Below are 12,035 nucleotides of genomic sequence, written 5' to 3' on the forward strand. Positions count from 1 at the left end.
ACACCCTTACACCCTTACACCCTTACACCCTTACACCCACACCCTCACACACTCTCTTCCCTCATCTCCCTTCTCAACACCCCCACATCTTCTTTCTCCTTCACTCTCCTTCTCAACACCCCCACATCTTCTTTCTCCTTCTCTCTACTCTTCATCATTATCATCTTCTTTCTCTCCCTTCTCAACACCCCCACATCTTCTTTCTCCTTCTCTCTACTCTTCATCATTATCATCTTCTTTCTCTCCATTCTCCATTATTCTACCTTCATTCATCTTCCCCAACACCCCTACATCTTCATTCTCCTTCCTTTTTTCATCTTATATTCTCCATTCTTTTTCCTACTCATCATTATCATCTTCTTTCTCCATCTCTCTTCCTTCATCTCCCTTCTCAACACCCCCACTCTCTCTACTCTCCATCACTCTCCATCACCCCCACTCTCTCTACTCTTCATCATTCTCCATCACCCCCACTCTCTCTACTCTCCATCCTTTCTTTCATCTTATTTTATCCTCATCATCACCACTTATTTATCATTCTCAACTCCCTATTTTTTCTACTTTCCATTCTCCATCCTTTTCTCCACCCTTCACCCTTCATCCCTCTCCCTATTTTTACTACCTTCTCTACCTTATATCCTCCACATCTCTCCACAATCTCCTCATACTTCCCCTACTTATCATCACACCATCACTTTCCCTTCCATATCACCCATTCCAATCACTTCCTCAACACATTTCCCACTTTTCCACCAAAGAATACATCCTCTTTTCACCACTAGACACATCTCATCAAAATTACCATTCTACCTATTTTTCCACCACATTTCAACCTCAATATTTCATATTATATTCTTATCCATACCAATTCTTCGACATTTTCAACATATCTCCTTCACTTTTTTCTCAACTCCTTTTTTTCATCAAATACCCAAACATTCAATTCTCACTTATCCTCATATATGACCTTCCATCATCAAACATTCGACATCCCCATTTTTCCACCACATTTCAACCTCAATATCTTATTCAACAATCAAAATCATAATAAATATCCCTAAATATTCCACAAACAATCTCACTTTTTTTTTCACTCCCTTTTTTTTCAAAATATCTCATCATTCAATTCATCTTCATACATCTTCTCTAACAAATAATTCCATCATTTCTCAACCACATTTTCACTTCCATCTCCTATCTTTCAATCATAATCATAATAAATATCCCTAAATATTCCATAACCAATCTTACTTTTTTTCATCAATTTTTTTTTTCTAAAATACACACACATTCAATTCATCTTCATACATACATCCGCACCATCATCCAAAATTTGACATCCCCATTTTTCCACAATATTTCTATTTTCCTCACCTACTTTTTAATCTTAATCATATTGAAATCCTTCAAAAATTCCATAAACAATCTCACTTTTTTTTTCACTTTTTTTTTCACTCTCTTTTTCTCCAAAATAAATCTCCCTCATTTCTCCACAATACATCATTCCCCGACCTTCACACAAATTCAACATACCCTATTTTTATCTCTCAATTATTTCTCAATATTCCATATCATGATCTTATCCACATAAAATGATCTCAATTATTTCATCTAAAATCTTACTTTTTCTCTCTATCTTTTTTTTTCATTAATATCTACACATCTATTTCTCATCCATACAATAATCCCGATCTTCCTCAAAAATTACTCACCTAATTTCTCCGCCACATTTTCATTTCCCTCTCCTATTTTTTAATCTTAATCATATTAACATTTCCCAAATATTTTATAAACATTCTTACTTTTTTCTCAATTTGATTTTTTCATAAAATACCCTACCCTTAAATTCTCACTTATACTCACATATGACCTTGGAACATCACCTCAGTTTCCCACCACATTTTCCTTTCCATCTTCTACTTAACAATCATATCTATATTAAAATTTTGGAAATATTTCATAAACAATCTTTCTTTTTCTCTCTCACTTTTTTTTTGGAAATACTTGACCCTTAAATTCATCTTCAATATAATACCCCGACCATCACTCGAAATTTGACATCCCCATTTTCCTCCACATTTTTATTTCCCTTTCCTCTTTTTTAATCTTAATCATATCAAATTCTCCAAATATTTCAACTACAATCCTACTTTTTCCATAGGGACCTCTTTTTCAAAAATATTCTATCCCTCAATTTTTCATGACCCACGGCCACCGCACAACATGCTCTACCACATTTCTCCCGCAAATCTCCTTCTTATCCTCCAATATTTTTACAATCATCCCAAACTCTTCGAAATATGAAAATGATAATACTGCCTTCAATTTCTGACCTCATATACCTCCACAATTCACACATCCTAATCCATCCTAGCTTCAACAATAATCACATATCTTCTTTAATACTTCTCCACTTTTTTATCCTTTATTTAAAAATCATCCTCTTCTAATCCTTCCACAATACTCACACAAATCTCAATCCTCGCCATACCATCGCTTTCTTCAATATCAGACGTAATACTGCTCGCCCAATACAAAGGGGTATCTCACCCTCGTTAGCTCTCAATGATTTCTGCTGAAGATGTAGAGAATTCCGCTGATTGTGGAACGGGGTCCCAAACCCCCTGAATATTTCCGCGGATTATGCCAAAACATTATGGCTGATTGTGCAACGCACATTTCAAGCGCCAATATCTCTACCACATTATATTATCTTTCAGATAAAATTATATATTTTTGCTCAGCATCCTCTCCAGATTTCAACAGCATCATTACTAGCCATTTCCACCCAGTATTCATCATTTAAAAATTCCGGCTGATTGTGCTGCAATGTATGGCATTCCGGCGGATTGCGCGACTGTATCCCTAGGTGTATTGCAAAGGGGCTTTATTGGGTGTGCGGGTCCCCTATAACATGTTTAATAATATCAAAGATAAAATATTAATGAAAGCATAAGAATTTTATGCATTTAGTATGAATTTTATATTCTGTTGGTATGAATAATTGAAGTGCAATAGTATGAACTATTTTTCTTAGATGGTTTGAATAAATCCCGCTGCGGTGGTACGAAAAATACCGGGGGTCGGTATGAATTATTTTTTGCCACTGGTATGAACATTTCCGGTGGTTGGTACGAATAAAAAATGAAAACACAGTATGTTGAAGTGCTTTGTGGGTGTGTATTTAGTCGACATCAATTAATCCAAACCTTTTTATGATTAATGGATGCGTGTTTAATGGGAAAAATGAGGAGGTAATGATGGAGAACTGTTCAAATATTCTTGCAGCGGATAAGTGGGGTCAAAATTTCAACAAGTTTATACCAAGTATAAAAATTGAAAGTAGCCAGAGGTCACTGCACTGTTTCTAATTTCTTTGATTTTCCGCTGCAGTCATCACCGTTTTCTACGACATGTTCATAATTAAAGTAACTGGTAATATAACATATATAAAAGATAAAAAAAATTTAGATAGGAATCATAGATGAAAATTAATAATGTACGTTTTTTCCGTACATGACATTCTTGAAATTTCCAGATAAGATATCTCTGACATCCTCTCTTGTACTTCTCAAGTTTTGTTTGATAATGAAACTTGTTGGTTTACTAAAAACATCGTCAACTTCTTCCAAAGATTTTCCTTTTGTTTCAACAACAAACATGATTTGATAAATGAAACCGAGAACGGCAATCCCACCGTAAAAACCAAGAGTTAAACCAGTTTTTGTCATCTTATCAAACATTGAGCTGAAGTTGTAAGTGATGATAAAACTCCACAAGTATAACATTGTTGAGGTAATGGTAGTACCGTAACTTCTTAAGTAAGTTGGGAAAACTTCTGCTGGAGTAACCCATGTTAATGTGGAATATGAACCAAAGAAGATCATGTAAAGAATCACACCGGTTAAGTATAAGCCTTTAGAGGCAGCGGTGGTAGTTGGCAATAGGTATCCGATACCCACAAGAACCAAGCCGATGAAGAACCAAGGTAAACAAAAGTTTGCCCAGAAACGTCTCCCACATTTATCCATCCACAAGATTGCTGGAATGGTACCGATTAAAAGTGAGCCACCGCCGACAAGAGACATAAACACACTATTTTTGGTATCAAACCCAATTGCATGCATAACCGTAGAAAGGTAGTATAATAAACCATTAATACCAGTAAATTGACCTAAGAAGATAATAATGTTGGCATAAATAATGGAACGTCTTGCTCTTGCATTTTTGATAAAATCGAGAACTTCAAAACGTTTCTTTGTACCATCATCCAATTTAGCTTGCTCTGCACTTTGTAACATATCAAGGAATTCCATCTTGTTATGAATATCATCAACATCACGAAGGATCTTCCATATTCTCCAGCCATGACCAACTTTTTCCCTAGTCACGACCAAATAACGAGGACTTTCTGGAAGGAAAATCATACCGATGAACAAAAGTGTAGAGAAGACCAATGAACTACCTAAAATAAATCTCCAAGCATCATGTACTTCGTAAAAAATAGCAGCGATGGCGTACCCAAAAACTTCACCAAGAGCGATATTGAATTGATAAAGAGAAACCAAGTTCCCTCTAATATCAGCAGGAGCACACTCACCAACATAAGCTGGAATAACTGATTCTAAACCAATACCGACACCAATGAATATTCTACCTGCATACAATCCATGTACGTTAGGAGTGAAAGCACAAAGCAAGCCACCAATGGTATACATAATGCAAGCCACCATAATACAAATTCTTCTCCCAATTTTTTGATTAAGAGGAGAAACAATAAGAGAGCCCAAAATAGCTCCGACAGGCACAAGGGAGCTAACAAGTGATTGCTCATGATCTGTCAAGCTTAGATCTGGAACTAAACTCACATTTGCCCCGGAAATCAAAGATTGGTCAACACCAGAAAGCATACCACCCATACTAGCAAAGAATCCTAACATCCAAGTCATATGTCTTCTGTTTTTGAATATGATCTCTTTATTTGTACCAAACACGAGATGGTCCCACCATGTGCGTGGAGCATTAACAGCAGCAACTTGGAGCGCTTCAAGCTTTTCAAACTCCGCATCGAAATCTATACCTTCAAACCGTTCAACATTAGCGATTTTTTCAGCTTGATCGTACTTTACTTCAGTATGGCCGGAGTACGCAGACTTTTCCAGTTGAATTTCGGATTCAACCACCGTTTGTTTTTGTTCGTCACAGGACATTTTGTTGTGTTTGGTTTAATATTGGACAAACCGGACAAAGAAGAGAGTCTACCCTGTATTTATACGTTTTCAGAGGGAGTTTTTTTTCCACTTTTTTTCTGAGTATGATGTCGCAGATTTACCCCATGGGGATGCACCTCCCACCCCACGGGCATGCAGCCCATGGGGGATCTGCGTTTTCACGGACTGGATTTTCCGAATGCGGGGGTCATTTACAATAGAATATATCTTAGCTTTTGTGCTAAAAGCCGGAATGCTTGCGCTATTTTATTTTTTGTGGAGTCACCCCCTTATACTTCTAATGCAAAGTAGTTATTGTTCTTTGTCTAATAGGAATGGGAAAAGTGGGGATACATTTTGATCAAGTCAGAATAGATAAATTATGTGTTTATACGCCGGGTATCAATCAATAACGAAACATCATGTTGCCACTGTGCAAATAATAAAAAAAAAGGGTGTAAAAAAAATAACTTGGGTTGACCGTGTTCGGAGTATGTGCGAAAAATAAGCTAACACTGCAGAAGAGTGTGTACTATATTACGTTAATTAATCTATACTGCCGAGCATTGGCTGACCAGCTTTTTTCCTTGTCTTATTCAATTATCCGCACAGGAACAATCAATTTTCCGAGTAGGGGTTATCCAATTTTCCGCTCACAAAACAAAAAAAGGGTATTCAAAATATATGATTATGCTTGGATAGCAAAAATTAGGACACAACAACAAGATATCTGAACCTCTTCATGATCGTTAATTTAGACATATTTGATATTTTGAATTTTAGGTGTTCTAAAAGGGAAGCTCAAACTAAAAAAAATTAGTCACCTCTATTCTCTAAGATCAATGAGTGAGTGACCTCAAATGTCACTCAGTAATTCTGTGATTTTTTTTTATTTGTCTGCGCAGTTCATGGTCACTCAATGCTTGAAATTTTGCCGATATATGTGGAAGCAGTGGACTCAGAATTTTATCAAATACCATCTACCTAATTTAAAATATAGAAATACCACAAATATGTAATAACAGAAACTGTCTCACCATATGTGGCTTCCCAACATCATTTTTCTTCATTCATGCCATATCCAAAATTTGAAACTGGAATAAGTACTTAGAAGCAACCGTCTCAAATCTCTTTAACCCCCCTCCCCCTCTCCAGAAGAATTTCATTTGATATTTTTCATTAATCTGGAGTCTTAATGCTAGTACTAGTCGTAAGGGACTGTTGCAATGCCACAATAGAAATTGACATCTTATCCACTGTGTTGATGATCCAATTAAATGACTCGGAATTTTGACATGTTTTGTGCCGTCACCAGTATAATATTATACTCATTACACCCTTTGTATTGTTGCTGGACTGGTTGTTTGGAGTTCATTTTATGAGATTGGTGATTGACTGAAGTGAGACTCAAAACGACTAATGCAAAGATTACGATAAGATATTGTAAATAAATAAGGGGAAGTCAATTTTTTTTTTGGTTGTGTCTTCTATATAAAATATAAGACCATATGAAAGTTTTGTTGGACCTTTGCTTGAAATCCAGTTTTGCTGTATGGAGCTATGTCTATAACTAGTCTGATATGGCGTGGATTAACAAAAATGAAACCTTTAAACCCTAGAAGTTGATTGGCTCAATTATACCTTCAAATACTGATTTTTCACTTCTGGTATTTGCGTTGCTGTTCCGAAAAATGTTGTCCAATGGAAAATTAATCTATTGGAAATCCAAAAAATCTGCAGCCAATATTATGTTTGTGAAGTACTCTTTGAAATAAATCATAATTACTGCTGTATCTGGGAACATCACTCAAGTATGAAGGTGGTAGTAAATAAAGCTTTCTGATCCAAAAGCTTGGGCCATGGTCATAGTTTCATAGACTGCACGATTTTGAGAAATGTTTAATGTTTAATGAGAGGTCCGTAACTTGAAAAGAAGTTTGAGATACCAGCCATTCCAGAGGCATTTGTTTTAGCTGCCAACTAAGCGAGGTTATCCATATTCATTTCATCAGATAAGGAACCAACATTGATAGCTGATAAATGAGTTATATTTTTTTTGTACACCCGGAATGGAAGTTGAAATTAGCTAATCCATTTGGTATTGTTTGTGAGATTTCCATCCCTCTTATCGTTTTCATAGTTTTTCAAAATTGATTTCCCAAAGATCCACATATTTGAGTGCTCCAGAAACTATGACGAAAAGTTACTGCAATGCAAATGAACGAAGATTCTTCACCACGCTCGAGGGAAAATATGATAGCATTAGCAGCAATGACAACACAAAGGATATGATTTTCAAAAACTTCTAAAATTGGATGAAAAGTTTTTTCATGGCTCTGCATATTACCTTGAGTCTCACCCCAAGCTCCAGAAGTATTCAGGGATCTTTTATACCAAAGACAAAATACATTTTAGCCGGCGTTGCATTTAAATCAACATTTTTGCGATGCTCTATGAAAAAAGGTTGAAATATTCTCTAGCCATCGCGATTCACACGTATTAGCAATAACTGGGCAATGAATGGGACCATTACAATGAAATTCAACTAAATCTAGCTTTATTTCCAAAGCCTGTAATGCATGTGACACCTCATAACGGATGTTTGAGCGATCGACCAGCTCATTGACCATCTATCACTGCTTTAGCAGCCACAGCTTCTTACAATCCCAAATCAGTCCAGTTAGCTCTTTAGCAATTTGGTTGGCATTTTTAGAAGAAAAAACCAATACTTTGCAATTATCGTTGAATTGTGATAGTGTATTGCTTATACTTATTGATTGTCGAAACCACTGCAGAAGGTGAATGAGCACTAATAGAAGCATCTTTTAAGCTAAAAAATATATTGAAGTTATTTCTTTTCTTCTTCATATTGTTTGAATGGAGGTTTTTGGCATATTTATGAATAGCAAAGGAGTGAACAAAGTTTGTGCCTCATATGGTTAAAAGTCAATGGCAACTTGTATGCGAATGATGTTCCATCACTGATGATATCACGCAAGAACCATTTCTAGATCAGTAGAAAAAAGTGATTATGGCTCATTTTAACCTACGATATTAATATCAAGGTTGATATACTATCATAAAACAATTGTTGATCTACTTAATATCTTCATAGCGATAAGGAAACTCCGTGTGATAGTCTTTTTCAGAGCTATTTTGCAAACCACAACGACGTAAGGAACCTTCATCTTTCTCCTCTTTATTCTGCTGTACAAGCCCAGATCAGATATCAAATACCAAAAAAAACCAATATCCGCTCTTTATTATTCATTGATTTGGTTTTATTCTTGGCAATATTTTAATCAATGGCCACAATTGTAATCCATAGCTATAGTTATAACAAAATGCGGGAATTTTTTTTACCCTTTGATTTTTTTGCATGCAAAAAAAATATATAATAATTCTGGAGCTCTTTTCGTCTCTTGGCACACTTTAACAACCACTTGGGGGCTTTCAATGATCCGGGGTTAGCATAGAGCACGCTCCAGACTAATGACGGATTTCTATTCTGTGGATTAAAATTTCTGGTTTCACAAGTAACAAGGAGGTAGGAGATATGAAATTGTATAAAAAATTATCCATTCGCTAAGTCTTCATTTAATGAATTCATCGTACAAATAGTGCACTACCAACAGACAAAAAAATATACTGTCCCACCAATAGCTAGACCTAATTCATCCTGAAACATACAAATGCCTTGCAGTCAGAACTATAGGGTAGATCAACAGAAGGTGAATTGGAAAAAAAAAGTTGAAAAATACAAAACCGGACAACTTTGAGATACGGGCTTTTTATTAATGAAACCTGTACTTTTCCCAAGTGCAGCTAAATAACAACTACGATACCTCCAATACAATCAGCTCCCTGACTACTCACTCACTAGACCGCATATATAAAAAAAACACGCTAGGTACTACTAACTATAGGGACATACTATTTAGACGTTGTGGCAGGAGATCAAATTTCTTTAAAAAAAATTTTTAAGTGCATGCATGCCCTATACGAACAACCCGAATTTCAAGAGATGTCACGTAGGTGGATCGCCATGTAAAAATGGAGCAGTTAATGGATGATCAAAGGACTGCTTTTAAATTGGCTTAAATATTTAGCTTATATATTTAGCTTATTCAGTGTATCATCATACAAAGTAATCTTGATGGCCAAATCTGCTAATTATTTGAATATTTCAATTTTCCATTATTACCCTGTCGATTTACAAATGCGTACTAGTCTCTAGTGTTGTTAAAGTAATATAAAAAGTAACGGATGAAAAGCACGTAGCATTCATTATAACAACAAAACAATTGATGAATAAATTAAATACTAGATTTTGAAGCTGCTACGCTATATAAATATAATATCTATATCCGTGTGTATTTAGTAGGTAGTGCTTGGTTTCGAAACCAGAAGGTACTAATGCAGATTAATGCATCTTAGATTGGTTATCCAACAAAAAGTGTCCTATTATGGTATGGTATTGGACAAAAAAATTTGATATGTCAACCTTAGATAATCCACAAACAAAAAAAAAAAAAAAGAATACAAATACCTCACAAGTGGCCTCATTATACACCTTCATGGAACTGCCATTTGGTAAATAAACCCTTGTTACCCACTCTTTTTATTGTTCTATACTATCACTGCTACTGGTATATTCATCAATTATTACTAAACACTTCACTGTACTATTGGAATTGTAATGGGCCGTTCTGTCTCTGCAAATCCTAAAATCACAATCATAGGGTCGGGAACCTTTGGGAACTACGCTGCAAATATCCTCGTTAAGTCATATCCACATTATCATATTACTTTAATCGCTGTCAATGACTACGCTTACAATTTGATGGCAACTCATAGACTCATAACCGGAGGATTCAAACCAAAAGACATAACAAGGCCTCTCTCTGAAATCATTTCAAGTAAAGTTAACATAGTTCTTGTCAAGGAGGTAGTCGAATTCAATGAGAAAAACACCAGACTCATAACTTCTAATGATGCCGAGGAAACTATTGACCATGATATACTTATCCTTGCAACAGGCTCTAAATGGGCCAACCCCATTGCTGCTCAAAATTTCGGCAGTTCCGTTGATTCAATGACTGAATATTTACATAATGAAATTGAGAAATTCAAAGATGCCAAAAAGATTTTAATTGCTGGCCTAGGATTTGTAGGCGTGGAGTTGGCTGGTGAATTGGGTTACGCATTCAAGGCACAATTGGCTAGCGGTGAAAAAGAAATTGTATGTGTTCATTCTTTTGAAAATGTGATTGACAATAGATACTCAGAAAGTATCAGGAATAGTATTAAACAATATTTGAAAAATATGAACATTAAGATGGTCTTCAAAGAAAAGGCAGTATATGATCCAGAAACCAATCCAAGACAGGTGAAATTGACACATTCCACTATTGAAGATATTGACCTTTTTTACAGTTGCACAGGTCCAATAGCTAATCTTCCCCTGAATACCTTAACTGGCTTAGAAGTTGATAAGAAAGGTTATATCAAAGTAAAAAAAACTCTTCAAACTTTGAAATACCCAAATATTTTTGCGTTTGGTGACATTAACAATGTGCCAGGCAAAAGATTTGTTTACAGAGAAGAGCATGGTGAGGTTTTAAGAAAGAATGTTGAGTTGGTTGTTGTTGGTGCTTCTCACGGATTCAAAGAGTATGTTACCAAACCAAGACCAGTAGGAGTTTCTATTGGTCCGGAGTTAGGGGTTGGCCAGGCACCATTGGGTAAGTTAGGTACGGTTAAAGTTCCTGAATTTTTGATAGTGAAAAAGAAGAGCAAGCATTTGTTTACCGATAAACTTGATGAGGTTTTGGGTAAGGTATGACATTTGGCTTGGTGAGAAACACTTTTACTTTTGCACGCAGCGCTTTCACGTTTTCCAATCATTTTTTATTATTATTCAAATTCGATTGATAGTATACCTCTTGATTGAAAACTCTCTGATTATAGTAGTGTGAAATGCTTATGATCTTGCAATCAAGAAAGTCTGTTTTGGCTAGATTCCAGCTATTTATCTTACCAATGTGTCAAAGGCATTGAGTGGTGTAAGTGCAAAAGAGCAAAATATAGACAATAACACCTGTTGTAGGCTCATAAACATAATTTATAAACACCTAAGAATAATTATGGCCTTTTTGTGTGGGTAAATTGTATAAGCTGTTGTCAGGACTATTCATTAGATGTCAAAGGTCACATAGGATTCGATACACAAATAGCAACAGCCCTTCTCTCATAATTCAGATCCTATACTATATATTTTTCAAGGCTTTGCGAAACTGCAAGTCAACAAAATAAATATTTGAGGATTACGGAGATAGACAACACTGACGGTATAAAACTTGACAACGAAAATGCTTTGAAGGGGTGAATCACCCCATTTCAGACATGAACGGGAAAAGTGGGAAACAATCTGTTACTGGCAGGGTAAACAAATGAGAGGTTTTTTAACACAAGCATAAATGGCAATCATTAACACCAAAAATAGACCAAATAATAGGGCAAATAACATGGATGCTACAGTGACTAAGATGGATATATTATTCTTACTCATAATCCAAGACGCCATATGATAGATGTGCTCAAAACTTTCGAAAGACACACCTTCAGTCTCGTGACTCATCATCGTTCGGAGCCCCTGTTTTTTTTATTAGTCGCGCTCACGGGTTTACCGTGGCATTACCCGGCCTCAGGGCTGGCTATCTTGCCACCGCGGCGGTATTTATAACCGGATTACCTCGCCCGCGTTTTTCAGATTTTTCAACATTTTTTTCTTTAATCTGAAAATAAAAATAAAGACACTGACGC

General features: G+C 35.8%; 4 protein-coding genes across 4 annotated transcripts; 2 read left to right on the forward strand and 2 right to left on the reverse strand. All coding sequences in view use genetic code 12, as the record gives it.

Annotated features, from left to right (window-relative positions):
• Positions 1 to 44: 44 nt before the first annotated feature.
• DASC09_021720 (uncharacterized protein) lies at positions 45 to 227 on the reverse strand (the record flags this gene model as incomplete). Its single annotated transcript, XM_064995775.1, has 1 exon — positions 45 to 227. One exon carries the CDS (start codon positions 225 to 227, stop codon positions 45 to 47), a length of 183 nt encoding a protein of 60 aa, XP_064851847.1.
• A 3,264-nt stretch (positions 228 to 3,491) lies between these two features.
• DASC09_021730 (uncharacterized protein) lies at positions 3,492 to 5,210 on the reverse strand (the record flags this gene model as incomplete). Its single annotated transcript, XM_064995776.1, has 1 exon — positions 3,492 to 5,210. The coding sequence occupies one exon, from the start codon at positions 5,208 to 5,210 to the stop codon at positions 3,492 to 3,494; it is 1,719 nt and encodes a 572-aa protein (XP_064851848.1).
• Positions 5,211 to 6,901: 1,691 nt separating this feature from the next.
• On the forward strand, positions 6,902 to 7,519 carry DASC09_021740 (uncharacterized protein; the record flags this gene model as incomplete). The annotated part of the gene is made up of 2 exons (XM_064995777.1): positions 6,902 to 6,960; positions 7,351 to 7,519. The coding sequence occupies 2 exons, from the start codon at positions 6,902 to 6,904 to the stop codon at positions 7,517 to 7,519; spliced, it is 228 nt and encodes a 75-aa protein (XP_064851849.1).
• A 2,390-nt stretch (positions 7,520 to 9,909) lies between these two features.
• DASC09_021750 (uncharacterized protein) lies at positions 9,910 to 11,055 on the forward strand (the record flags this gene model as incomplete). Its single annotated transcript, XM_064995778.1, has 1 exon — positions 9,910 to 11,055. The coding sequence occupies one exon, from the start codon at positions 9,910 to 9,912 to the stop codon at positions 11,053 to 11,055; it is 1,146 nt and encodes a 381-aa protein (XP_064851850.1).
• Between the last annotated feature and the right edge of the window lie 980 nt (positions 11,056 to 12,035).

The sequence above is a fragment of the Saccharomycopsis crataegensis genome (assembly GCF_037102585.1).
Source record: "Saccharomycopsis crataegensis DNA, jcf7180000000075, whole genome shotgun sequence".
In the NCBI taxonomy this organism is placed as follows: Eukaryota; Fungi; Ascomycota; class Saccharomycetes; order Ascoideales; family Saccharomycopsidaceae; genus Saccharomycopsis; species Saccharomycopsis crataegensis.